A 27,854-nucleotide genomic window follows, 5' to 3' on the forward strand; every position below is an offset into this window, starting at 1 on the left:
TCATAAATTAAGTTATCAATTTCTCAAAATTATTGAAATAAAATTATGTAAATATATAAATAAGAATTCGATACCGGATCTCGATAATTTGAGAAAAATGAAAGCGAACTTCAAAAATTGAAATTTGAACCAAAACGAAATTTTCAACATTTCAAGCTTTGAAGTTTATAAATATTGAAATATTCAGCTTTAAATTATTACTATTATATTTTTCAACACCGTCAGTTTAATGTAATATCATTAAACCAAATAAGAAGGAAAAATAATGGAACAAAGTCCAAAAACAAATCATATCTATGAGGTGAAGATTCCAGGAACGTGCGATAACGACATTCCTCAGATTCAACTCGATATTTCCAACTCACATCCTCTTCAACAATAATGGTTAATTGTTTCCGGAGGAGTCGAAAGAAAAACAGAGTCTGCTGGAGAGAAAATCAATCAGATTCCATTCACTTTGAACAACGATACAAGGGTGTGTGGTGGCACGTTGCAATGAATATTAATCGTAAATGAGGTGCAATGTTCTATAATGTCAAAGGGAGACTAGGGACACGTTAAATTACCGCCCGTTGTTACCGGAGCCGATCCGCGATCCGGATTATTAAAGGACCCTCCACCTCCAATGGATAATCGAATTTTCCTTGTAAACAGGAATTTCTCTCGCGGGTCGCCCACATCTATTAACCCTTAAATTACTTGACTATTTTATGTGTGTATTTAATTTTTTAATAATAATTAATTACAGATGTCTCATGATTTATTGATGGTAACGTAATATTTAATTTTTAATAAATGTCAGTGAGGAAAACATTAAAGGTTTTAAAAAATTGAACGAAAGTTATTATTTTTCGAATTTTGAAAGGTAATGTTTTTTTCAGGGAATTTTTACGAACTGAATAAATGTAAAATATTAAACTACAGGTACATATAATCTATAAAAGTACATGAAAATCAATGGATCAAATATTGCTTCCCACAAAATTAAAGAGGCAATTAAGACATATAAAGATTATTTTTTCACTAACAGCTTGTAAAGGTCGTCCAAAAATCCAAAAGGACAACTATGTCGATTAATTTTTGTCAAATCTGGAAATTTAAAAAATTAGGCGAGTTGAAACACTCTGCACATTTAATACATTTTATTGAATAACATACAAATAAATATAATTCATCAACAACACAGTAATAACATTGGATATTTTAAATAATCTTGGAGCTGAAGAAGCGGAGGACCATTTCTCGGCAGGAACGTCCATGATGGCCCCGCACAGGTTCACGTATTTCTGGTTGCACGACCTCCTCTCCGGACAATTCGAACAAGGCTCCCCCTTCAAAAACATCGATTCGTTCACGAAGTTACCGGCCGGCGCATAATTGCACACGATGTGATTGCCGGTTGCATCCTTGGCGGCGGCACAGCCGACGAAAAGCGTATGAGCCCACACCATCTGGGTGAAATCTACGATCCTTGAAGACGTTGATGTGAAATGATCGAACTGCCCGGCGTCTATGTTATCCTTCTCGCTGTAAAACGATTCGATTGCGGTTGTTAAGTTGATCACTTTTATGGAGGTCCAGTAGTAATTTTGGCCGACGGACGGATGGTTTTTGGTGATCCTGCACTTGTCGTGGCCAGTTTTGCACTTGTTTACCCAGCATCTAGCTTGGTATTCCAGTTCTAGATCGTATGACAAGGCTTTCATGTTTGACGCCTTCACGTCAGTCCACTTATCGTCGTCGCCACCTGCAAGTTGATTACTAAAACTGGCAAGCTCAAAGGGGAGAAGTACCTGCAAACTTATTCCGTAACTGATTATGCATCTCGAGAAATTCCCTCCTTTTTTGTTTGTCCATTTCTATCTCGAAACATCCAGCGACCGGCTGGCAATTTAAATGTCTCAGGCATGGCGTGTTGTCGACTGCTCCAGGCATACATTTTAGTTTACAGTAGTCATATTCAGCAATTTGTCGGATGTAGGAGCACTGAATGAGGTGAATGACACAGAAAGCGATAAAAATTTTTGCAAACATATTTTTAGAATATATCAGTGACACTTATATTTGACATCAGATGTAGTGAATGGCATTTTATCGGGAATTGTTCTTCAATTGTTATCCCCTTTAAGTACCAACTTTAAAAAAGTTCAATCCCAGTTTCAAGTCACTACATTAATCAGAATAGGGAGAAGTTTTCAGTTGATGACTATCCCGAAAAGCTCATTATAAACTGGATATCGAAGCTGATGGATATGGTTGATAAAAATGTATTTAATTAAAAAAGGATTATGTAAAAAAGTACAGCCAGTTTAATTCTTTAGATTTAGCATTTTTGTTCATTTGATTTTTAAAATGTAATTTAAGCAACAATACAAAGCTGCACAAATTCCCAGGTAAGTACAACGTATAAAGACTTTTAACAACGTAAACGTAAATTAATTCAATTAATGTATTCGGTTACATGGAAAATGGCTCAATTTTAAGGATTGCAACTAAACCGGCCTTATTCACATTCCAATCACGATTTTAGAGCACTAAATTTAATGGGTTTTATTGTATTCATTTAACAGTGAGTGGACTAAAATTTGAGCATAGAAATGCATTGTTAAATTTTATTTACATACAGAAGTTTCATTAAAAAATAAATTGAATCAATTGTATGTAATAAATACATAAATGGAATTTATTATTTTCTATGACTGGCAAACAAAATTCTATTTGGACAGTTAAAAAAACTGTTAAAATTTAAATGTGTTTTGCACTACAAAATTTAATAAAACTCAGTCCCCAGTAAAATTTAATCCAATAACCATGTTTTCAAAATGTTTAGTAGAATAAAACACCTTTTTATGACAAAATGTTAAGAATTAGCCGAAATTTATTTATAACCTTTTGTTTAAGATTAAATTAAACTGTTTTTTATAATTTGTAATTAGGCTAAAAAATAAATATATATGAGAACACATTAAATGAATATATGTTAGATTAAATTAATCCATGAATAATTTTACTTTAAAGCTCACGAACAAAACCGTTTATATAGATTTAAGTACGCTTTAAAGTTGTAAAATTAATGAAGTTTTATAAAAATGCATCCAGTAGAACGTTAATTAAACTAACTCAATTTTAAAATGCAATTTTATGTTCACAATTTTATTTTGTATGATCTCATTTTAGACTCGATGGACAGCTAAAATTAAAATATTAATTTAAGGTAAAATTGCTCAAATTGTATTCTAAAAAAAATATAAAATTATGAATGTCAATGTAAAAAGTTTTATCTTTATAAATTTCCAACTTCAAATACAGATTTAATTTATATTTTATATGATTTAATTTATATTTTATATGAATGATTAAAACTGAAGTATTGTACGGAATATAATTCATGTAATTTTCAATTCGTTCATAGAATAACAAAATTTTAATTAGTTAAAACATGCTTTTATTTCAATACAAATTAAAGTTAATTCCTTTTAACTACATTAATTAAAAGTTTAGTTTTTCCAGTTTCAAAAGTCCCAAAACACACACACACACACACATTATTCGAACCTCCGATGTTACATTCCAGACACAGAACATCATAATTGACGTAGGAAAACAAAACCCGAATGTTTTTGCCACCGAACCGGCTAAACAAAATGAATTAATTACGTCGGGAATGCATATCTGTGTTTATCCCTCCAGATTCAGATGGGACTAACGAGTGCAAAAACACGGGGACCAAAAACTGGACAAAAATCATTAAAGGACAACGTCAACCAGAATAAATAGTGCGATTTAACCTAATTATCGTCGTCCTGGCGAAAATAAGGAAGGGAGGTGGTGCAGAGCACTGCTAATTACACGTGTTCACACCGCACGTTCATTCTTTCGTTTGTGTTGTAATTAACACGGGAACAAACAAAACAACAGACATTAGTTTGTATTTTTTATTTTAACTAAATGAATTTGTTTAATCAAACAAATTGTCCTGTTATTTATATAGTCAACAGGAATTCCGTTTAAGTTTAATCATTCTATTGATTTCAGTTTCTATTGATAAATCAATCTGGTCTTGTTTTTATTGGCAACGAATTTACCGTAAAAGCCATTCTTGATTGCTCGATCAATTATTTCGCTTACTCGTTCATTAATTTTGTAAAACAGCGGGATTATTAAGCCGTCGTGATGGTTATACATCTCAATGCAGTGCATCAACACAATGGCGAGGTTATTAATGATTAAATGTGTAATCATTGACAGAATCCAGACGCTATATTATTTATACGTTTGCGCACAATTGATACAATCAAACCTGGAATGGCTAATAACGATAAATCTGTGCATTTGGGCCTTTGTGTATTTAGACAGCATTATTATTACCCTACTGAAATTTAATGGATAAATGAAACAATTATATTTATTAGTTTTTATTTAGACATGTTTTGGGTCGTATATATGTCAAAATGAATTTTTATGACATACAGGTTTTCCTCGAAAAGTTTATTCAGAAATTATTAACTTTGAGATTTCGATAATAATTCTAAACAGACGTAAGAACGTATAAAGTTAATCAAATTAAAATAATTCAAATAATTAGACCAAGACACAAATTAGAGGACAATTTGCCAATTATTTGTACTATAAATACAATTTCGGAAAATTTTGACTTTTTTCGTGGATTTTCCGATCAATTTCATCCCAAAGGTTTTTAATTGGATTGAGGTCTGGACTGACTGGCCAAGACATTATACGTACTTAAAAGAATTGTTCTTTTAATAAAATGATTATATTTTTTAATTTGTGAACAATTTATTGGTTTACAATTCCACAAATAAATACCATTCAAAACTTTCTATATAAGAAGCTGGTTAATTGTAAACAAATATAAACACTGAAACCACATAGACCTCCAAAGTCTTACATTTCCTTACTATTTCCCCTTGTAATTAGAATATCCCGGCAATTAACCGTAATCGCACAAACAAACGGTGCAGTCGGGAATTGTTTGGAAATTTTCAAACTTAATAATCCCATTTAAATTGATGCCAGAGCCCCGCGTGCATTCCGGCTAAATCCAGGTCAGATTACCGAAGATCCCGGTGATCCGGAAGAAATGTCGGTAGGGGGGGCCTAATTAATTTTTCATATTGCCGGTGAATTAGCGGCTTAATCAAATTTCCAACGGGCCGCCTCCCATCTTTGAAATTCCTAAATGTTCAATGTTATTGGAAATTATTAATTCCGGGCGGCACACCTTAGCTTGGAAAAAGGGGGACCGATATTTAAAAGTAGGTTTTGATGTTCGCGGCCCGCGTGCGCTTCATTAAGTGGGAAAATACGGGACCGGCTCCGGTACGGATCACCGAACATTGCCCAATTAATTCGGAGATTTGATTCCGTTTCGTTTTCTCCCCGCTATCGGGGCAAGGTGGTTCGGCGAACGGTGCCCATAAACGGGCATTTTCCGCACGATTATTTCTTCGGGTGCCGTAATGGAAATTATTAATTCCACATTTTAATGCGTGTAAAATATTTTTAAGTGCCTTTTTTACTCGCGTTAAGAAGTGTGGCGGGATGTTTTTGTACGGCGGCGTAAACTCCCGCGGGGTTAGGTATTTGTGGAATTATGAAGTTTAACGCTTCAGTTTTCCCCTCGAGAATGTTTCGTTCGAACTAGGACGGAGTTAATTTTGCAGCATTCCGCGTTGTTTATGAAACGCAATTTTGTACCGCGATTATTTTCGTAATAAACGTATTTGACGCGACGTTAAAACGTTAATAAAGTAAAAAAAAATTGCATTTACAGCCACGAAACACTACAAGTTTTATTGGAGCATCATGAAGTCTAAAAATTAATCTGTTTCTTTGAGCCCTTATTAGTTTTAGTGGAATACATATAAAAGAATCTCTCAGAAGATTAACATTTCTATTCACAAATCAATCTATGAGAACTGCTGCTGATGATCTTATAAAAAACGATCCTTTTCAGGGCCTAAATAATATTATTTAAGGAAGAAAATTGTCGAGATAATTTAGATTTCTTATTATTGGTTATTTTATAATAATTTTTCAAAAATGAGAAAATTTAATTTAGATAACATTTACTGAAAATTGTCTTTCATAAATTTTCAGAAAAACTATAAAATGTAATTTTATACTTTATATTGTACAACAGTTTTTGGTATTTTCATTATCTTACAAGACTTTAATTGTTGTTTAGTAATAGTCAAATTCACTTTCAGGATTTCATTTTAATCTAATTTTAAATTGTGATTTATTAAATTTAGGTTCTAATTTTAAATTGAAAAAATAAAATATAAAAAAAAATATATAAAATATATAACATTTTAATAATTTTGAGTTAAAATTAATATTAATTAAAATTTTTCAAATTTTTTTAGAATGTAAAATAATGTTATTATGTTTAAAATTGTAAGCATATTAACATAACAACCAAATTTTCAATTATCTTTCAAAATTTTAAATTATTTTAACGAAATTTAATTTTTATCAATATTTCTTAAAAAAAAAAACGTATTATGATAAACTTAAAACCTTTAAACCCCTAAAATTGTAAATATTTGAAAATTTTAATGTCAGTCTAAAAATCAACAAATTTCCTTCCAAAATGTTTTATATTTTTCAACACCAAATATTTTTAAAATGTTAATTGAATATTCCTCTTTATTTTACAGTTATATGAAATTTCGAAATAAACTTTTTTTCAATAAATAATTGTCTTATTGAAACATATTTTCGAAATATGATGAGTAATATCATTAACAGAAGAGATTTAATCATTTTAAAGAACGTAGTATGTCCTGCAAATTCTGAAAAACCTGAAAACACTTCGAAATTAAAACTTCGTTCATTTCTTTTTTCTCATATCCGAAATTCATTCTCATGCAAAACGACCGTTCGGCGGCAGCTTCACTGTAACGCACTTAAATATCGCTTCCACTGCAGGTGTCTGTGTGTGTGTGTGCCTTTTCAATTTTCCGAGGGATTGACGGGAGATGAAACCGTCTCATGCGCGCACTCACATATGCCCGTATATACTTTGGAACTTGCCAGACGCAAATTCGACACGTGCGAAAAAAATATCCCATTTGTATTCCAGATGAAACTGCTAGATCACTGTTACGTCAACGAGGGTGGAAAAAGTGGATCGACACTATTTATTTACCCTTGTATTATGTTGGGAAATTTTGTTTCAAACTTTAAATCGATTAGTTTACCCATATTGTTTTCCCGACGTTTTAGTTTAAATATTCAGATTGTTTTCTTGTTTTTGTCGAACAATAAAATAACATTTTCATCTACATTGACAAATCATTTAATAATGTAAAGCTTTGAACATTTACAAACAAAAATTTAATGAAGGGTTCCATTAAATTGCTTTTATAAAGTCACAAATATTTAATTACTTACTCTAATATCTCTAATATTCATTTGATTACTATCTAGAGAATAATAATTAATGTATTGTATCGATTTACTTACAATTGTCTGAATAATTTAACTATTTAATCATGTCCAATCCTAGAATTCTACCCCAGGAATGCAGAAATTATTTATAAGGTGCATACAGTTTTTCTGTGCCAGTTCACACTGTATGTAAAATCTTTAAAAATCCTATTGACTGAAAATCTTCGGCACAATAAAAAGATAATAAAACAATTAACTGGAGCAATATATTTTAAATTTTTATAGAAACTCGTTATCGACGACACTACATTAAATTTTTCATTCGGAGAAGAAATAAAAGTCATAACGTCCAGTTTTATGTCAGTCGTCGAAGTTTCGTTGTTTGTGCCTGACAATTCCATAAGTTATTTTTATGACACTAAGCAATTCGTCTAAGAAATTTATGTCGCCGTTATTTTAAAATTAAGATCTGTGCTAGAAAATTGTATTCGAAAATTATTAAATATTGGAGAGAATTTTGTGATTTCTGGACTAAAGCCTTATAAAAATTTACCATTAAATTTCCCTAAAGAAGCCAAATCTTTTAATTGTCCTCAAATTAGGTTATATTCTTATTCAAAATCATTCAGAAATAATGAATATTTAATGTAAAATATTAAAATAAATAGAAATTAAAATCTCTGCAGAGACGTGAACTGTCTTCTTTCCAACATCAGCAACCTTCACTTTTTAAGAATAACGACAACATTAACTGAATTTCACACAGAATATAAACATGTTAATTAACTTCAATTAGTATGCACTCCGTCAACCCAGTTTGGCAAAGGAGATCAACTTGATATTCCCCATCCGTCATCCGTACACCTTGGATATCAATCCCGGGACCATCGGCGTTTGCAGGATTGTTGACGGACTTACTAATCAGATCAGGACCATTGTAATGTCCATTTATGCCGGTATAATGGATGTCAGAGCTGTAATGGATCATTATGCGTCGGTTATAAACCAAACAAAGCATCCGTCTTTACAAAATACGAATTGCAACGAATACACACACAACTATAGTACCTAATTGTCATTCTGGCCTAGGTATTTGAAACATCCGACCACGAGCAATAATGAAAATGTGAATATTTAAACAACGATCACCTTAATGCAAATGGTGTAGTTGGAGTAACGGGCTCCAATTATTTCATCGCTTTGAAGGTTAGCGGGAGGGGGTCGAATTTGAATTCGGTGCCAATTTGGAAAGTTTGTTCAGATTTAACAAAGCCTCATTCCCGGCCAAACTCCCGGCCTCTTTTTATTCTTTTTAATTCAAATTAGGCCGCCGTTTCAAAAGGCATGTAATTTGGGCAGCTCCTGTTTTTCACATAATTCGATTACTTGGCGAATATGCAGATTTTCGGTTGTCGATTGACTGGGCAGAAAAAAAACGCCATTCGAATGTTAAAACTGAAGTTTAATGTAGTCATATTATTTACGCACTTCCAAGGACGTCGAATCGAATCAAGTCGGGAAGACGCAGATAAATTTTGCCGTTCAATCCTGTTCGAAAACATAAAGAAAACAAAACTCGTATCGTATTTGTTTCACAAATATTATTAAATTTGACCGAACGGATACGAAATGATCAATTGCATTAAAATACATATTGACCTTTCTACGTGTATGGCAAGTACATTTGTAATAAAATTGTTAATTATACGGTTGATTGCAACGCAATAGTACGTAATGCCGGACGGTAATAATATAGCTAATTGCATTGGATTACTGGAGTAATTTGGGAGCTATGGAGCATGGAACCATATTAATTGCTTTGTACCAATGAGGTTACTGTTGTGTATCATCGCAAGTCACTAAGGAATGAACGTGAACTGGAAACTACAATTTGAAGAATTTTTATTATATACAGTATATGAACAAAGGCTTTAATTAATTATAATGTTAATGGCAGAGGAGTAAAAATCCATATTCCGTGTACAATATCCTCTTTAAGCATTAACTAATTGAAAACCTGCATTTTGCATTACATGCAATGATAAATAATCACTTAATATTAGACATACTGTGTGATTAAAAATGATTGAAGAAATTAAGTATGTTATTTTTCAATTTTCGTAAAAGCACTTACATTATCTATGAAAAAATTTATTAATAAAAATAATAAAAACCCTTTCCTTCATTATTTAATTAATTAATTAATTTAATGTTTCGACATTAATAGTAATACTGAAAGTAATACATATACAGTGTGGCCCATTTAAAATATGAACAATAGTTCCAAATGTGGACTATAAACAGTGTATACAACCACTGTAATCATACTCAAAAATCAAATTTTCAGAAAAAATTTACATTGACTGTGATAGAATAACAAATTTATGACTAATAATATAAAACTGTATTTTCTTGAGTATTTAATGATTACTTCTCACAGTTAAAGATTTTTTTCAATCTTAGTAATACTGAAAATAATAAGATATATAGTGTGGCCCATTTAAAAATGGTAATATAAATAATTAATCAAATTAGGTTTGTAATATTGCAATTTTTATATAAACAAAATTAAAAAATTTTATGATAAAAATAATAAAAAGCTCTTTCGTTGATATATTTTGACAACTTTATTAATACTGGAAGTAAGAACATATACAGTGTGTCCCGTTTAAAATATGAATAATAGCTCCAAATGTAAACTATAAACACTCTATGCATACCACTGTAATCAACTCAAATATCAAATTGGATATATTCAATTTTATTATTAATCTTCTATTCAGGTAAACGCAACAACTACCAAGTTAATTTAAGAAATAAAAATGATATTGACTTCGGATCACTCTGTATTAAACAAACCTAATTTAATAAATGTTTTTTACGGATAAAGAAAACAAACGACTCTGTTTGTTCTGTAAATAATACAAAATTTCCCCCAAGACCTATACTATAAACACGTTATAAATTGATTTTATTACAATTCTGTTTTATAATTGAATGACCCCCAATAAATATATGTGGACCATATTTTATGTGACTTAACCAATAATATAATACGATATTACCAGTGATATCGATTACTAATTTAATTTAGTCCATATAGACTATGTGAACATTAATAACCCTATGTCAATATATCAAATAGTATCACAAATCAATAACTTAGCTAACATATTAACCGAAACATGTGAAGCGATTTCGAATAAATCATTTCGGTCCGTTGTACAACCGATAAATAATAATACGCATAGGGAAAATCGGGTGGGAAATGAAATTTTTCGACGTTCTCTTATCCGAAACATGTTAAGCTAATAATATATAAGGCAAGACGGGATACGAAATCTGAATGGCGCGGCAATTTGGATAAAAACCTCGGAGGGATGTTCCCATCATCAATATTGTGAGACGGGAATCTTAAAAATCTCCGTAAAACCTTGCTCACTTCAAAATATTAAAACAACCATGGCTTTCATGTGGATTTGGAAGCGTTTTACATACTTGCGCCTATTTATCAAAGGGGCTTCTTTTTCGATCAAACGGAAAGGGTCGACATGAAAAATTATATTGAAATTCTTCGCCATTTTTTTGGCTAACTTAATAGTGGAGGTTGACTGCCACATCTGAGAAACTACCAATTGAATGATTACTGGAAAAAGTCTAAAGAACGCAATACTTCTGCCGGATTAGAAATCCTTCAAATTTAAAAGTACTTTTAAAATATTTAATAATTAATTTTGAAAATGTGTTTCACATTTTAATTTAAATCTTAGATCAAAAAGACATCATACTCAATTATTCGTCAATTTCCTTTAGTTTCAAGTTACAGTGGATGTTATATATATTTACTTAATGTTTCCCTAATCTGTTGCAAATCTGAACAAATCTAATTACAGTCCATTAATCACAATTATCATTAAATTCACAGGTTTTACTTTTATCACAAACGTTCTACCATCCCACCCAAACAAATTAATTTTACTTTCGTCACATCAGAGGACAGTGTTCCATTTTTCCATGATACGTGTTTGGGATTTTGCAAATGCCGTAGGCCATTTTCACTATTTAACCACCTACCCTATCAGAAACTTCAGTTTTATTATTAAATAATCACCACACACTTTATTGTCAACAACTCCCATATAAACATTTCCAAGTAAATCAGATTTAGTCGTGGTGATTGACGTTACCCGCAACCGCGAAACAAATTAAACATGAACGACGTCTGTTTCTATTTTTTTATTCTTTTGGCCCCATTTAAATGACACCGCTCGCCACAGCGGACTCCGAAACACAAAACGTGCACGTCGAAGTGATGACATGTGACGGCGTTTTCTCCCGCTTCCTGATTGACAGTTTAATCAAATTGTCGCTTTCTGTGCAAGTAACTCTCGACAGGACAAGATTTTTTTTTATTTTGGGGATGCGCGTAATTCCAAACGGGTGACGTCCATCGCACAATGTAATCGGATTTTTGTTATCCACTTTTATCGGTGCAGAATTTGAATGATTGGAAATCGTACACCCCTCGCGTAACAAAGCTACATAAGGCGGGCGGTGAATCCCCGGTTGTGATTTTTTACGTTTGGTCCTTTTCAGAAGAATCACCGGGTAACATGAACCTAATGGGGTGCCGTATCCGCCCTCCCGGCTTTTCCTCCTAGCCTCAATTCGTATGTCGATTCCGATTGTCGGCCTCCAGGCCGCGTCAATAACGTACAGATTAGGGGCACATCTCGGCCAGATAATCGGGTGATACAGTCCGTGTCGCGGAATGATGGCGAAACGCGAGAATTGCGTGTAATTTGCATCTTTACAAATTGCAAATCTGAATAATCAGGAACAATTATTAACGCTACGGTTCGTATCAATTTAAATTTTACTTTATAGTTGATGGGAAGTTGTTTTGCTGACGACTGAAAAATGTGGGTTCAAAAACCCTGATGCGAATCATCTAGCGCAATACCCAATTAAGCTTTATCACAAAATCAGGTACGTTTTAATAATAAATCCGTCATTCGGGCCCGAGCTACATCCGACGTGTTCGACAAAATTGATTAGCATACTGATTAGACTGCGACCTACTAGGAGGCTGCAATACAAGTTCCGGGTTGTAAAATATGTTTATTAAATTCTGAAAGAGTCACTATCATTTCAAAATTTATGTATGTGTTTCGAAACATGTATAAATATTGTGGGACAAGATTTAAAAGGTTCAACTAATGAAATCAAATTTTATGAACTGAATAACCATTATTCAAAATGGACAATTTTTACAGTTTTCAATAAAATGAAAGTAGCAGGACAAGAATGGAATATCATGAATGTTTTAGCATGATTACATATAGTATTAAAAAATTAATATTATCATAGATTTTACGATAAATATAATGTAATATTGTCTGTCAATTACAAAACAAATACCATGTATGCATACTCTTATCTGCATTCATAGAAAAATGAATGATATTTTTACATTTTTAATAAGATATCTATTAATATTCATTTTATATTTATATATCAATCGAAAGATTTTTTACTAATCAATTTTTATGCTGAAACATACGCGGCGTTCTAACATAAACAATGAATTTACTCATATTTTAAGATGTACAAAATTAAACATAAATGTTATGTGTTATAATAACACCCTGTAAAATAATTTGTGTTAAAAAAGACCACTTGTAGGATAGTCTTTAGTTAACGTGTATGCCAAAGATCCAGCATTGAAATTGGTAGCTTTATGGACATAATCTAAAATTATACAGATATAAAATTATGTTTAAAATAAATTAGAAAAATAGTTCAAATCTATATAATTACTATAAATTTCAAACCTATACCTTTTTTGTCCTTCATAAACTATAGGTTTTAGTTTATGTAAGGTTAGGTTAGGTTAGGTTAGATAATTTTGGTTATTTTGGTTATTTAATTTTGTCAATATTCAATTTTTTATAATAATAAACAGTTTAATTCTGAAAAAAGAGTTCAAAACTGAGGTTGATCTTCAGTTCCACAAACTCTATCTACTAAACTATGGATATTGATTAAGTTTTCATAGTCAGTTTATTAATGAACAATTGTTCTATCAAATATATTGTAGAGTCTTTTCTTGTGTATGTTATTTGCAATTATACATCGAAATTCAATGATACATAAACAAACTACTAATTAGGAATGTTTCACCATTTAGAAAAGTTGTCATATTATATAACATTATAAATATTTCTATTTACACTCATAGATTTGCTATTTATCCGGTAATATTAAATGTTATTAATTCAATTTAATTCATCAAATACAATTTTTCATACGTATTAAATGCGCAAAAGCAGAATATTAAAACCGATTCAAAGGTTGAAAATCGAGTAATTCCCAATTAAGCATAGATACAAAATCCGTTTTAATACGAATTTGACAATTGACTTCCTGGAATTCGAAATGTTCATTATCTCGTGCAGACGGAAATTGATTACCACACTGATTGAACCGGCAGTTCATCTAAAATGTATAACGAAATTCTGATTAGGAAAATGCGGTCCATTTAATATTTTAACAATGTATTTAACTTATTGATGCCCCAACAAAGTTTACAAAATTTTAGATTATCCAATGGCACAAAATCGATTTCCAACATTAAACATTTCAGTAATGGCCAGTTAACGAACGCCCCTGGCTGCATCTCATTAAAATCTCCTCCTACTTCTTATTGCCCGTCGTTGCTGTCATAATCGGAAGCTCCACGGCGACGATTGAAAACGTCCATTGAGTCGCTAACGATTATTAATTTGCAGCGCACTTCCTAGCAAACCGAAACCAGACAGGAATCGGCGAGAGAAACTCGCCGCCAATTAGGCTTTGTAACAAAATCTGTTCCGGTTTAATATAAATCCCGTCGACGGGTCTCTTGTCCAATAGCTCTTATCCGTTAGCTGCGACATAGTTAAATTGATTAGCATGCTGATTGGACTGCGTCCACCCTTTTTGCCCGTATTAATGCAATAAAATCTAATGTGAAGCTTCCGGTGCCACATTGAGTGCAGTTTGATTTAATTTGGATCAAACTGTGCGCTTGGCGGAAATACATAACTAGATTTTTAATAAGCTTAGTGCATGATAAAGGTAAAAAAGAACTGTTGACAAAAGCTCCATAGATGGACTTAAAACAGATTAAAAAGAACTAGTTTCAGTCACAGTAAAAAAAGGACTCCGGAGCTTTGCCAATTTAATGAAATATCGATTTTTTAATCCTTGCACGCATTATGATAAATCTAATGCGCCCGAAAATTATGAAATACACATTTTACACTAATTGTAAAGCTATACCGGTGGACCGGTTATAATAAAACTGAAATTGGAATTTTCAATTGGTAATAATGAACCCGCGTCCGGTCGATTATTTTTTAATTTGGGGCTTTAATTGGACCATAATTCAAATTATTAAATGACAAAATGCATTTTAATGTGGCCGTTACCATATTTGATTTTCAGTGGCCCGGAATCGTTTATTAAATAATCTTATGCACCTTCATTAATTTGTAATGCAAATATAACAAACAATCGGGCGATTGGTTTACGTTTTGTGTACATATTTGTGCAACAAATCAAACATGAGCATCATCCAATTGCCCCCTCTTTTTTCTTCGTTTATCAATTTTCTAGATATTTAATTTTTATATTATATAAAATTTCATTTTCCTTTTATAACTTAACTGATTAAATATTACCATAACCAATATTATTGGTTTTTTTCTCCAACTTTCTCAATTTTTAATAATTTTTAATATTCTCTTTTATGTCGATCAGTGCTTTAAATAAAACGAAGATATATTTTTTAAGTTAAATTCCCAAAGTCAATTTCAAAATTTTACAATTATTGTTCACGATTTGAAAGAAATCACTTTTTGTTTCATTTTACAATATTTTTTATGCTTTACTTATATATAATATAATTCATTCATGAATTAATAATTTTAATTTTATCATATGTTTTATAACAAAAGCTTTAAAATAAATTCTGATTTAATTGAATATTTTGTTGCTAGCTTCTAATTTTACTTATTCAATTTTATTTTGATAACTTAACTGATCAAAAGTGTTTGTTAATCAATTAATTAATAGTTTTATTTAAATTCTTTATTTTATTATTTTTTTTTTTTTTTTCTCCAACTTTCTCAATTTTTTATAATTTTTAATATTCTCTTGTATGTCGATCAGTGCATTAATCAAAAAAAAGATATATTTATAAGGTAAATTTCAATAATTGACAATTTTGGTTCACTTTTGTTTCATTTGACAAATTTATTGCTTTAGTTATTTAAATTTTATCAGAATTATCTAAATTTTGATTTTCTATTTTCTTATTATGTATTTTGATTACATTATTTAATTATAATTAATTCATTAATTACTATTTTTATAATACGTGCATTGAAATTATTTATTTTTTGCTAATTTCTAATTTAAATAATTCAATTTTAGTTTCGTAATTTATATGGTACACTAATTTGAATATTTTTCTATAATTCATCATTAAAACTAATTATCCCCCACTTAATTTAATTACCACAGCTCATCAACAAGGCCGAGATTTATTTATCACTACGTGATTCGTTAATCAAACTACGTTATTAAAATAAAACGTAATTAACTGCATTAACTTGAAGTACAAGTAGTAGAAATTCAGCCAAGCAACATTTCAGGTCGCAATTAAAACAAGTCAGTCTGTTGGGGAGAGACCCTATTTATCAACGTCCTTTACATGATCCTGGACAGGTTTAAACGCGAACAACGTGACAGGTTCACGGCTAACGGGTGTCAGAGGCCGGGGATTACCCGAATCGCTCGCGAACAACAAACGTTTTGACCAAGTTGATATCACAGTTGTGCCAGCGAACGGCTGACTGATTGACTAATCCCCTTAGTCACGTGGGTCCGAAATGAGACTTTACGGACAACAAGGTGCAATGATTGGACCGGAATTATGTGCACGATCAATCGTTGACAGAGATTTTCCACGATTATAATATCAAAACCTTTCAAAGTTCGTCTGTTATTATTCATGCCAATTAACAAACAACGTATGCAATTGTGCATGAAACTAATTAAAACTTATTATCGGCGGATGTCACACAATCATTTTGATAGACCACAGGTGTAGCTGGAACAAATAACTGAATAACTCAATTATGAGACATGAATTAGACTAATTTGGAAGCTATAAAGCCAATACGTGCACAATGGACAGTGGAACAACGCAAACTGACACCTGAAATTATGGAATTGGTAAAATTCCGTTCAGCAACCAGGTACATATTGATTTTTGCTAATTAAATTCCCACCGAGCTCGGTTCACCGACTTGTGCAAATATTTTATCAATCGGCTCCGTGGACAATGTAATGTGCCGGAATGGCACCTATTTCCTAATTGGAAAATTTCGATGAAATATTGCTAATCCACAATAGGACAGAGCTTAAACGCCGAAATCTTGTACAACCTTTGTGAAGGCACTGAAATAACCATCGGGCTATCCAATTTGTTACACCCTTTGTGTTTTGTAAACAGACACGTTTTCTTTAACACTGTTACCCTCCACGACCGCAGCAAGGAACAATGTTTAATTCCGACACTTCCACAGGCCAAAACAAACTTTCAGGCGCCGTCAAACTGAACAACGACGTCTAATTGGACGTCGTCGAATCCTTTGTTGATGCTTTTCCGAAAGGGGGGCGCGAAGAAAAACGGCCTTAATTCATTTAAACGGCGTAACGGGCCGCGGTTAATGGGCCGCGTCGCTCAACGGGCCAATTTTCCGCCGTCGATTCGGCCAGAAATTAAGTTACTTTCCGGATTATTGCTATCAATTTCGCGAGTTTGGGCCGCGGTCGTTAAGGGTCGTCATCCGTGAAAACGACACCTCTTTCGGTGGGCAATCGTCGGTGGGTCGGTTGCCATCAGCAATATTTTGTGTTGGTGTTTTTATGGCACAGTCTACTTAGAAGTTTCTACTTATAAAACGTCAGTGTTTTTATGAGAAGTGAAACAATTATAAAACCATTGTGCCCAGTGGTTGTTGAACATAATTTTCTACAGTACTGTACTGTTGTTTGGAGCACCCTTCAGTTTAAACCCTTAATAGTCGAATTTTACAATTTAACAAATTTTTTCACAACTTGACAACAAAATTTTTATATGATGGTTTCAGTCACATGTTAAATTCCTAAAATATAAATTAAAAATTTCAGTCTCATCCTTATTATTATTATTATTATTATTATTATTATTATTACATATAATATATAGTTATATATTTTGTTTGAATCATTATTTATTTATTTTATTTTAACACATTAACCAAAAAATTTGACACATTTTTTACTTTTTTATTGATTTAATTTTATAAATATTTTGTGAGAAAATTCATTATTTTTTCATTTTGCTTTTTCAATAATATAAATTCATATATATTATTTTTTTGTGGTAAAATTTAAGAAAAAAAAATGAATTTTATAACAATTTTGGTAGTTTTTAGATTTGACACTACGTTACTTAAAAAATTTTTAAATGTTTTTTGATAAAATTCATCCTTTTTTATATTATTATTATACTTTTTTAACTCCCAATATTTGAATGTTAATTTTACAAATTTAAAGTTGTCATATTACTTCATTATTATTATTTTGTTTTGTTACTATTTTCTAAATCCTGCAGTTTCCAATTTTAGTTTTAGTTAAATATAAACTAAATTAATTTTACCATGCTTGTAATAATAATTCTTCATGTTTTTCTTGTTCACTCGTTTATAATATAATAATATAATGTCGAATATTTAAATTTACTCTATTATTATATTTTTTTATTAATAAAAATTCTAAATTTAAAATCTACATATTATTTCAAATTACAAATATTTATAAATATTTCATTATTTCCTATCATACAATTTATTAAACTTCGATCCCAACTTTTCAATTCAGAAACCACGTCCCGAACCAGCTGGCACCCATCAAGGGGATCTCGGCCACTTCGGTGGCACCCCGCCTGCCAGTTCCCAATTCCCTTTCGAATGCACCGATCGATCCTGGACCGACAAGCACAACCCGTTCCACTAGACTAAACGCACACAATAAAGGGGGACCAATAATACCAAAATATCACTTCGCAAGCAACATAATTACGTTAGAAAACTGTGTGAAAGCCACACCGGGGACCAGCCATAAGACGCCATCTAGCAACGAAGGGCCGGATCGACAACAGGTGCCTGGAGGGTGACGAACCGCAGGCGGATTGTGACCCCCCGAAACGCAGACGGAAGCTGCCCCAGACAATGGAAACGCGCGTTGGTCTATCGTCGGTCTAGTAGGATTTTTATTTTCATTAATCCAACAAAATGGGACACTTATTCGGCGATTAAATATCGATTTTGTTTTTCTAATTATTGGTCAAACAAAACTGCATAATTTTTAATGTAATTTACGTATTCATAATTCATTAATTAATAAAATAATATATTCAGAAACCAACTATTGATTTTATTACTATGATTATGGGTACGAAAACAGTAGTTTTTATTATAAATATATGTAATTAATTCTGTGTAATTAATAGACAAAGTTTTAACAAAAAGGTTTAATATTAAAGTACTTATATTACGGAATATTTTTATCAAAATCCCCAGACTTGAATACATATTATTGTTCCTAATATTTCTAAAAACTGAAACAATAGTCAAATTGATATAACCCATTAGAAGTAAACGTCATGCGACCTTAAAAAATGGTTCAACGATAACATTAAATAGCACTACATATGATAAAAACAATTCTGGGAACAACAATTTGCAAAAAAAAGTAGTTATGAACACACTAGAATTTGAGAGCATAAGTATCCTTTGAAAGAAAATTGAAAACGCTTTCAAAGAAAGTAAACAAATAAGACGGGCACAAGAAAAACACTTAAATCGAAAATCAATTTTTCCATCCCCTTGACATCTATTCAACAAACGTAAAATTATATAAAATAACCGAATGCTGGGAACGAACAGTTGGACCAAAAACTTCGGTCAGTCTGAACTTCTCAATAAACAACTAAAAGACTAAAATTGAATATTTTATATAAGTTGATAATAACAAACATAAAATGCTACAAATTGTAAAGCATGGAATATGTAGTTAATAGTAGTAAAAATTAAATATTTATTGTTTTTAATGATAGAAAAATTAATATTGTCTTTTATAATATTGACATATTATTGCCTAATATTTTCTAATAAATTCAATAAAGTTGAAGGTAATGATAAAAAAATACTAATAGTAACATGATAATTTAACACTGCTATTCCAACTGGTTTAAATTAACAAATTATGCCATATTTATAATTCTCTGGAAAAATTAAAAATTATATTGATTTTATGAATTTATGAAATTTGATATATACCCATTTCAAGGGGTAATTAATTTAGTGATGTAGTTATATTTTCTATTACATATTGCTAGCATGGTTTATTTAATTTTTATTCCCAAGAAATTATCCACTCGTTTTTGGTTTCCGGACAAAAAACATAACATTTTGCCAATAAGTACTGACAACTGACAAAAGGTTGTTAAAATGAGATAAAAAATACAAATTTTATAAATGTGTCCCCCTTTCTAATGGGACACTACACTGTATGTACATTTTTACTCATATGAATTGTTTATTTTATTAATAAACAACCTAAATTGTACATAATTCATTCAAAATATGTTATTGTTATAAATTCTCCTAAGAAAAAATAAAGTAAATCAGTATTATACTAGTATACGAGTATTTTAGTTTAAAAGCATAGGTGATTGTAATAAATTGTGGAAAAACACTTTTAAATAATTAAGCAATTAATTTATTTGAAACTAGAACGTGTTAATTAAAAAATAAACTTGTTTTATTTTTTAACTATTTGTTACAGTTGTTTCTAAAATCCATTAACATTTTTACCCGAAAACAGTATTTGTTTCGATTAAATCATTTCTAAAAATACAGCACACTCGTTATTTAAGGTACTTATGATTATCGATCAGGAAACGAACCCGAATATGCTAATCATTATCGTTGGTGACTTAGATTTCTAGATGCATTTCCTGTCCTTAAATCTACATATATCGATATGTTTATCGACGCGACAGTTGTATCAACGGTGTGGGCTTTTAGAAAGTGAAACTCGGCTTACAGACTGACATTTATCGACAACCAATATTTATCAGAAAAATTTAGTAATAATGCAGTAAATAAAAATCACTCAACCAGCTGTTTTAGCTCCGATAAAATGGTTAAATTGGTGTAATATCAAAGTAGTCGATTGAAAATTATTAAATACTAGTTTCAGTAACGTATTTAACTTGTTTTTTTTTTTGTAGCAAAAAACAAACAGGCAGCGCGAACCGCAAAATTGTGTAACAAAACATGTTAACGCCCACAAATAACATGATATTTCCCGGCAAATGCATCGAACGAACCAGAAACCCTGAATAATACATCACCAGACAATAGTTACACTTTATAATTGCGTGTGAACATTTTCGTGCCGTACGGCCGGCGGAAAATCGCAAAACATTAGGTATGCATTAGATCCGGCATTCGGTAAACATTCCCGTCTATGTTTCATTTAATATTAATGAATGTGGACGTAAGTATGGATCGAATGCAGCCGCACTTACCAGTTGAAGGACCGTGTTGACCACTTCTCTGTTCGACACCTGTCCAACCTCAATGAGTCCAATTAAAACGGCGAATTTCAAACTATCGTTCACGGACATTTTTATGATTTCTTCGGGATTTTTCACGTCCCCGATGGCTGTTTTTTGCAACTCGGACATGTTGACGTCTGTTTTTAACTAACGATACACAAAACTACACTTTATACACTAAATTGTTACATATTGCACAAGGAAACTATCAATAATCTTATAAGAGTTTTAGACATTTAACACTGCCATGTTGGATTTTTTGACAGATCCGACGCTTTAATCATTCAGGGTTTTTTATTACCGTGGCGCTGTGGACGCCCTGCGTTTTAAATGTCAAAATCAGCTGATCCGGCGTCTATCGGTTTTAACGAAATCAACAATATACGTTTTAGTAAATTTAATCTTAAAAGGTTTCTATTGTGAATCGAATAACTTGGGAAACACCTAAAATTATTATAAAGGTTTATTTTTCTCGTTTAGTGTGTGTGGTGTCTGAAGCAACGTCAATCGTGTGGTTGCCAACTGTTAAAAATTAAATTTCGAAATTTAAGTTGATCAATAAAATTTGTTATTTAAAATTATGTTTGCGTAGTAATATTATTATTTTAATGAATTATAATTGTTTCGTTCAAGTAATTGATTAATTATGAAAGTCGGTGCAGGGCGTATCCCTATATTAAAATTGCGTTCTTCGAATATCTTCAAATATGTTATTTCAAAATATAAAATAATTTTTAATTAAACTCCCTATAAACAAACATAGTATTTATATTATAGTTTACTGTCTTTATGTCATGTAGGGTAATTCCTGTATTAAATTTGAACTATATAGGGTTCTTCACAACGTATAAATAATTTTTAATATACAGTATTGGTCATTATTATAGCAACTTTTTATATTGTTAAATATTTTAGCCATTACTATTACATTAAATAAAAACTGTTAAATAATAATAATAATAATATATTTACTACTGTTGTTTCAAATGTAACATACGAAATAAATTATATAAAATATATAGTATTTCATATAATAATTATTATATAACATTCGATATTTTAAAATAAACAATCAAGATTTTTTTATTTAAAATTCGTGGTACATAAACATTACAAATATATGTATACTATCTTCAAAAAAATAAGTATAAAATCGTGAAATAAAAGATTAGTTTTAAAAATTTCAATTTTATTGAATTTAGGGGAGTAAGACAATTCAGTTGTGGCCATCCGCATTGACAAATTTCCGGTTATACGGTTTTTTAATCTCATTGACATAGCATATTTCTAAATCAACGATCACTTATTTAATTAAAAGTTAAAACAATGGGAGTCAAATTGAGATATTATCATTTCTAAGATGTTTATATTTAATCTTTGACTATACGTCATTCAGTCAAATGACAAATTTTAAAATAATAACAATTAAACTTACTTTTAAAATATATCTCATCTAACTATTTTCAAAATAGATTTTAATAGAGTAGTAGAAAACAACAAAAAAGATAACGTATCGAATATTAATCTACGCAGACATGTTAACAAAGGTCATTGCAATGATTCAACGTATACAAAATACGTCATCATTATATCTTGGAAATTAGAGTCCTTTTTATTATTATTTTTTTTATTATGAATGACCAAATTTTAATTGCTTATCATAAAATCATTAACTAATCTACCGCAAAGTAAGGACACCCACCGGTACTACCGGTCTGATTTCACGATTGACCTCCTGGTCTTTAGTGTAAATGAGGAATTTTGTGTGTGATATTTCCCATATGCATATTTTTTTTCAAGGTTTTGAAACTTATGTAGCGCTTATTACTGCTTTGATATTTTGTGACCGGAAAAAGTACTTCACTTTTTAATGATTACTCAGATAATAATACTTTCTTTAAATTAACTTATTTCAACAAACAAGATTCTTTAGAAAAATTTGTGTGAAACAGATCAATATCCAATATTCAGTAATATACATAACATTTGGTTTAAAAAATCCTCTTTTTTAGCTTTCTCCTGGTAATATAGAAAATAATTCTTATAGCTTCTTTGACTATTTTATCTGTCTCTATTTTAAACTAACGAATCATTAATAATTAACGTAGGGGGTATGTTTTCATCTTAAAGGGATTAACTTTAATAGCTTCATTCAGTTGTCTGACACTTCGGTTACCTTAAGCTAGTTTTGAACCATCCAATCGGAGGTTCATTGGAGCTCACGTACAAAATTTTTGAGAGAACACACTTTAAAAATTTATCACTCTATACAATTAAATCCATTGTTTAACCCAATTTACATTAATTAATTTTATAGACACATATCAAGTCACATGTTTTGACTAATATCTTACTTTGACTTGATTCCAAATAGCTATCATCGGACTATTTAATCTTCAAAAAGCAAATCATTCATCGTGAATGATTCTATAGATAAGGAAATGGGGGAATTACAGAGACCTCATCACATTCAATAAAAAATAACAACATATATCTTTCAATAAACTTTGAACAACTTTGAATTCATTCTTCGAATAATTATCACTCATAAAAATCTATGTAATTGGTAAATTATCCTTGGCAAATAGTCCCATTACATTCTCCTTGAGGTCTTTATATATGAATCAGTTTTTTTTACTAATAATTTTGTATAATGGTCCTATACAATACCAAGAAAAGGAACCCCAAATCAAAATTTTTCTCCAACGTGTTTTAAAGTTTTTATAGTGTTTCTGGGATCCAAATTTTTATTAGGTTAGACGATGAATGTTTACCATCTGATCGTGTTCTCTTGAACATAGATTCATCACTTCAAAGTACCTTTCATCAAAATTCTGGAGAATAATTAATACATTTTTGCACAAACTTGTTCGAATATTGATTTTTTGATTACCAATGATTTCTTTACTGATACAAATCCTTGCAAGTTTTGTTCATTCTGTCCGCATCTGATCATTCTACTAGACATGCTGTTATTGTATAACTCAATTAATTCATTATTTATTTACTTAGAGAACAAGGAAGTATGTCTTTTTCTGATTTTTCCAATTTGACTGTCAGTTTTTTAGGCCTCATTCATAAATCACTGAATATATATAAAATATAATAATACTTTGTATTCATTTTTATAAATGATTTATCGTTTTCTATTGTTTGGACATTTATATAAAAGCCCTTAATTTAAGTTAATTATAGTTATTCGTGAATGCAAATCGAGATTATAATGTAAGTAAATTATCATTATAAAACAATGCATATTTTTTTAATATAAAATTGCATTATTTAGGTCCAATAATAACAGTTCTCCTTTACAAAAGTAAGTTTTATTGAATTATACATTACGTTAGTATTGTTTAATAAGAACTATTTTAGGGAATCTGCTTTAGAGACAGATGAATCGTTTTGTACCCCGAAATACTATATGAATTTGGCAAAAACGATCGCCAACAAAAGTAGCGATCCACACTGTAAGGTCGGTGCTTGCATTGTCAACACTAAAGGAGAAGTTGTAAGCGTCGGTTATAACAGGTTCCCAGATGATTGCGATTCCAAATTTACCTGGAGTAAAGGCAATAGAAATCCACTTGACAATAAACATTACTATGGTTCGCATTTTGCAAATTGCAATGTATCTTAAATTTATTTATTTACTTATTCTTAGTGTGTCATGCGGAGATGGATGCAATCATAAAAAATATAAAATCTAAAAATGATCTGACTGATTGCTCTATATATGTGACACGATATCCTTGTAATGAATGTGCAAAATTAATAATACAATCTGGAATTAAACATGTAACGTATGGATTTAGAAAGTATGACGAAAACAAACGAGGCAAGCATCTGGAAGAAATAGCATCAGAAATGATGTTTGAAGCAACAGGAGTAAAAGTAGAGTAAGTACAAATTTAAGTACCGGTACAGACATTTTTTGTAAGTGCATTTTTTGTTTTAGAAAATTCTAAACATTAAATTAGGGGAAGTACTAATCATCCAATACTATAATTCCATGGAAAAATTTTAAATAAAGTATTGTGTATGTTAAAAAATAAAATATAGTCCCCTCAATAAGTGTTTCATTTATTGTATCTTTTGTTTCATTCACTCAGTTAAATAAACGTTAACGAAAAACTAATAAAGAAACTAGTGATACGCCACACCAGTGCACTAAAGGGTCGCGAATAGGTTACACCATCTGACTCGAGGAGTTGATCACGGAGGCATACAAGAAGAGTACGAGGAATCCTTCAGAAGGGAATACGAGAGCACACTCAAAGTACATAGTTTAGCACTATATGTCTCGTCTATAAACTATAAACGCTAGTCGTGTAAATTAGATAATCCAGATCTCATACATATCAACTATAATAACTTAAACATTATCAGTTTGATTCTAGATTTTATAATAGGTGTATCCAACGTGTCAACACTTATGTAAGAAATTTACAATTACTTAAATTTATTTTATAAAAATTATTTTTATTTTATTAATAATAACATTTCTTAGGCGATCCGAAAAGCGGGAAGTAGTACTGAACGAACATGATCACCACATGGGCACTGCGTTGTTGGCCGCACAGAGAAGCAGAGATCCAGCTTGTCAAGTTGGTGCTTGCATTGTTAATGCAAAAGGAAACATTGTTAGTGTAGGTTTTAATAGTTTTCCAAATGGTTGCAGTGATGATGAGTTTCCTTGGGGCAAAACTAGCATAAACCCACTTGAAACAAAATTCTTTTACGGTATGTTCATTATTTTAGATAAAGAAATAATTGAAATATATATTTTGAGGATTTTTTAGTGTGTCACGCCGAAATGAATGCCATTATGGGACGAACATGTAGGGATTTAAAAGGATGTACGATTTACGTGACGCGATTTCCTTGTAATGAATGTGCCAAATTAATAATACAATCGGAAATCGGGAAAGTGTGGTATCTGACTGAATATGATGATGATGAGACGACGGCCGCAAAAAGGATGTTTGACGCAGCTAATGTTTCATACAAGTAAGAAAGAATATTGTGATATTAAATTCAGTAATTATAAACATAGTAAATACCATTAATTTCAGGCAATATACATCGAATCAAAGCAAAATTGAAATTCATTTAAGTAACGGTATTAATTAAATGCGTATATTTATTCAAAATAATATATTATAAAATATTCGGAATATAATTTCTCGAATAAAACGTTATTGATATTATTTTCTCTTTTATTAAACACAATATGTACAAAATATGAGCAATGATATATACACTCCAGGACAAAAGTTTAGGAACCTTAAAATTGAATTATTTATTATTAGAATAGTTAATAAACAATGAATGATTTAAATAAAATTACTGTTCTATCTCTTGTATAAGAAATTAATAAAAATGCTTCTTGAAATTATAATTACTTCCATAAAATTATTATAAAGTAAAACTTAAAGTAAATTTTTCTATTTGGATATAAGTTTGGAAACCTTATTAAACAATGTAATTTTCGAATAATTAACTGAAAAATAAGCATTAAATTTCGTTGTACAACCTTTAGCTGACACGACTATGACTGCTGCACACATTTTGTTCATGGAGTCGGCCAATTTTCTAATAAAATTCTCTAGGTATTTTTTGTCAGTCCTTTTAAAGCCTTTTCAGTAGGTTTGTCTTATTTTTTATTATGTACCACCGCATATTCCTTTCGAAATAATCCCAAACATGTTCTATAGGGTTTAGATTCAGTAATTGTGAAGGCCATTGCAGAACCGTTTCTTGTTCGAACTAGTCTTTTATGTATTTGGAAGCATGCTTTGGGTTGCTGACCTGCAAAAACAATCATCTTAGTGGAATATTATCCTCTGCGAAAGCAAAAAAAGGTATAGAATATATTTTCTATACTGTCGGGACTAAATTTGAGCTATACTTATCAAGTTATTATTATTTAATCTCTAATAACTTGCATGTTATTGATAACAATTAATACATTAAAGATAAATATTTGGAGAACTTGTACCTACACATATTATTGCGAAATGTTACAAGATGATGATTATTTCATGGCGCTGGCAGTTTTGGCCTCAAAACGGAGCCCCGATCCAAACACTAAAGTGGGAGCGTGCATCCTAGACAAAAACAAAAACGTAAGTGCCCTAGGTTTCAATCGTTTCCCTAGGGGATGCCAAAATTTTCCGTGGTCCAGAGAAGGTGAAATGCTGGAAACGAAATACGCTTACAGTAAGTAAAAAACTAAACAGTCAAAAACCGCTTGAATTAATTTTTCTTCATAGTCCTGCACGCTGAAACCGACGCGTTGACTAAAAAAACACTAAATGTTGAGGGTGGTGAATTGTATGTGACTTTGTTTCCGTGTAACGAATGTGCAAAACTCGTCATAGAGTCGGGAATTACAAAAGTCACTTATTTATCTAATAAATACGAGGACACGGATGCAGTGAAAGCTTCGCGGAAATTGTTGGAAGCTGCCGGAATAAAATATATGTAATAATTTATATTCTTTTTAAACACGAGCTTATGTTTTACTATTTCAGAAAGTTCGAGCCTAAAGGAAATGATAAGGTTGAATTAAATCTTAAGGATTGAACTATCTAAAGAATTTGCTTTGACGTAATTATTTTTTATTAATAAAGCTTATCTACAATGACATGTAATTAATCGATGTTTTCATGTTATTAATAATAGTTTTATTTCGGGTAAATATCTGAGATATATGAAC

At 30.8% G+C, this 27,854-nt stretch overlaps 3 protein-coding genes and 1 long non-coding RNA gene across 5 annotated transcripts; 3 read left to right on the top strand and 1 right to left on the bottom strand.

Moving 5' to 3' along the window:
* Positions 1-1,127: 1,127 nt before the first annotated feature.
* On the bottom strand, positions 1,128-21,403 carry LOC109597937 (venom allergen 5). Its single transcript, XM_020013720.2, has 3 exons — positions 21,107-21,403; positions 1,794-1,986; positions 1,128-1,747 (listed from the first exon to the last, which is right to left on the bottom strand). Exons 1-3 carry the CDS (start codon positions 21,263-21,265, stop codon positions 1,143-1,145), a joined length of 957 nt encoding a protein of 318 aa, XP_019869279.2. The 5' UTR covers positions 21,266-21,403; the 3' UTR covers positions 1,128-1,142.
* Positions 21,404-24,418: 3,015 nt separating this feature from the next.
* Positions 24,419-25,207, top strand: LOC126266244 (uncharacterized). Its single transcript, XR_007548690.1, has 3 exons — positions 24,419-24,741; positions 24,798-25,032; positions 25,092-25,207. It is a non-coding gene; the product is annotated as an uncharacterized LOC126266244 (long non-coding RNA).
* A 326-nt stretch (positions 25,208-25,533) lies between these two features.
* On the top strand, positions 25,534-26,343 carry LOC109597933 (deoxycytidylate deaminase). Of its 2 annotated transcripts, XM_020013716.2 has the most exons (5): positions 25,534-25,570; positions 25,644-25,740; positions 25,815-25,876; positions 25,936-26,143; positions 26,209-26,343. In XM_020013716.2, exons 2-5 carry the CDS (start codon positions 25,679-25,681, stop codon positions 26,264-26,266), a joined length of 390 nt encoding a protein of 129 aa, XP_019869275.2. In that variant the 5' UTR covers positions 25,534-25,570; positions 25,644-25,678; the 3' UTR covers positions 26,267-26,343. The 2 variants fall into 2 exon arrangements, with proteins under 2 accessions (XP_019869275.2, XP_049825680.1); XM_049969723.1 differs by having other exon boundaries at positions 25,540-25,570; positions 25,644-25,876.
* Positions 26,344-26,472: 129 nt separating this feature from the next.
* On the top strand, positions 26,473-27,744 carry LOC126266214 (probable deoxycytidylate deaminase). Its single transcript, XM_049969722.1, has 3 exons — positions 26,473-27,355; positions 27,409-27,619; positions 27,670-27,744. Exons 1-3 carry the CDS (start codon positions 27,082-27,084, stop codon positions 27,719-27,721), a joined length of 537 nt encoding a protein of 178 aa, XP_049825679.1. The 5' UTR covers positions 26,473-27,081; the 3' UTR covers positions 27,722-27,744.
* Positions 27,745-27,854: the final 110 nt, after the last annotated feature.

The sequence above is a fragment of the Aethina tumida genome, chromosome 7 (assembly GCF_024364675.1).
Source record: "Aethina tumida isolate Nest 87 chromosome 7, icAetTumi1.1, whole genome shotgun sequence".
Classification (NCBI taxonomy): domain Eukaryota; kingdom Metazoa; phylum Arthropoda; class Insecta; order Coleoptera; family Nitidulidae; genus Aethina; species Aethina tumida.

Coding starts and splice junctions, on each gene's coding strand:
- LOC109597937 (XM_020013720.2), bottom strand. CDS start 21,265: ATGTCCGAGTTGCAAAAAACAGCCATCGGGGACGTGAAAAATCCCGAA. Junction 1,987..21,106: donor TCAACACGGTCCTTCAACTG/GTAAGTGCGGCT, acceptor CACCTCATTCAG/TGCTCCTACATCCGACAAAT. Junction 1,748..1,793: donor GTTACGGAATAAGTTTGCAG/GTACTTCTCCCC, acceptor ATCAACTTGCAG/GTGGCGACGACGATAAGTGG.
- LOC109597933 (XM_049969723.1), top strand. Junction 25,877..25,935: donor TGAAACAAAATTCTTTTACG/GTATGTTCATTA, acceptor AGGATTTTTTAG/TGTGTCACGCCGAAATGAAT. Junction 26,144..26,208: donor GCAGCTAATGTTTCATACAA/GTAAGAAAGAAT, acceptor CATTAATTTCAG/GCAATATACATCGAATCAAA.
- LOC126266214 (XM_049969722.1), top strand. CDS start 27,082: ATGTTATTGATAACAATTAATACATTAAAGATAAATATTTGGAGAACT. Junction 27,356..27,408: donor GGAAACGAAATACGCTTACA/GTAAGTAAAAAA, acceptor TTTTCTTCATAG/TCCTGCACGCTGAAACCGAC. Junction 27,620..27,669: donor GCTGCCGGAATAAAATATAT/GTAATAATTTAT, acceptor TTACTATTTCAG/AAAGTTCGAGCCTAAAGGAA.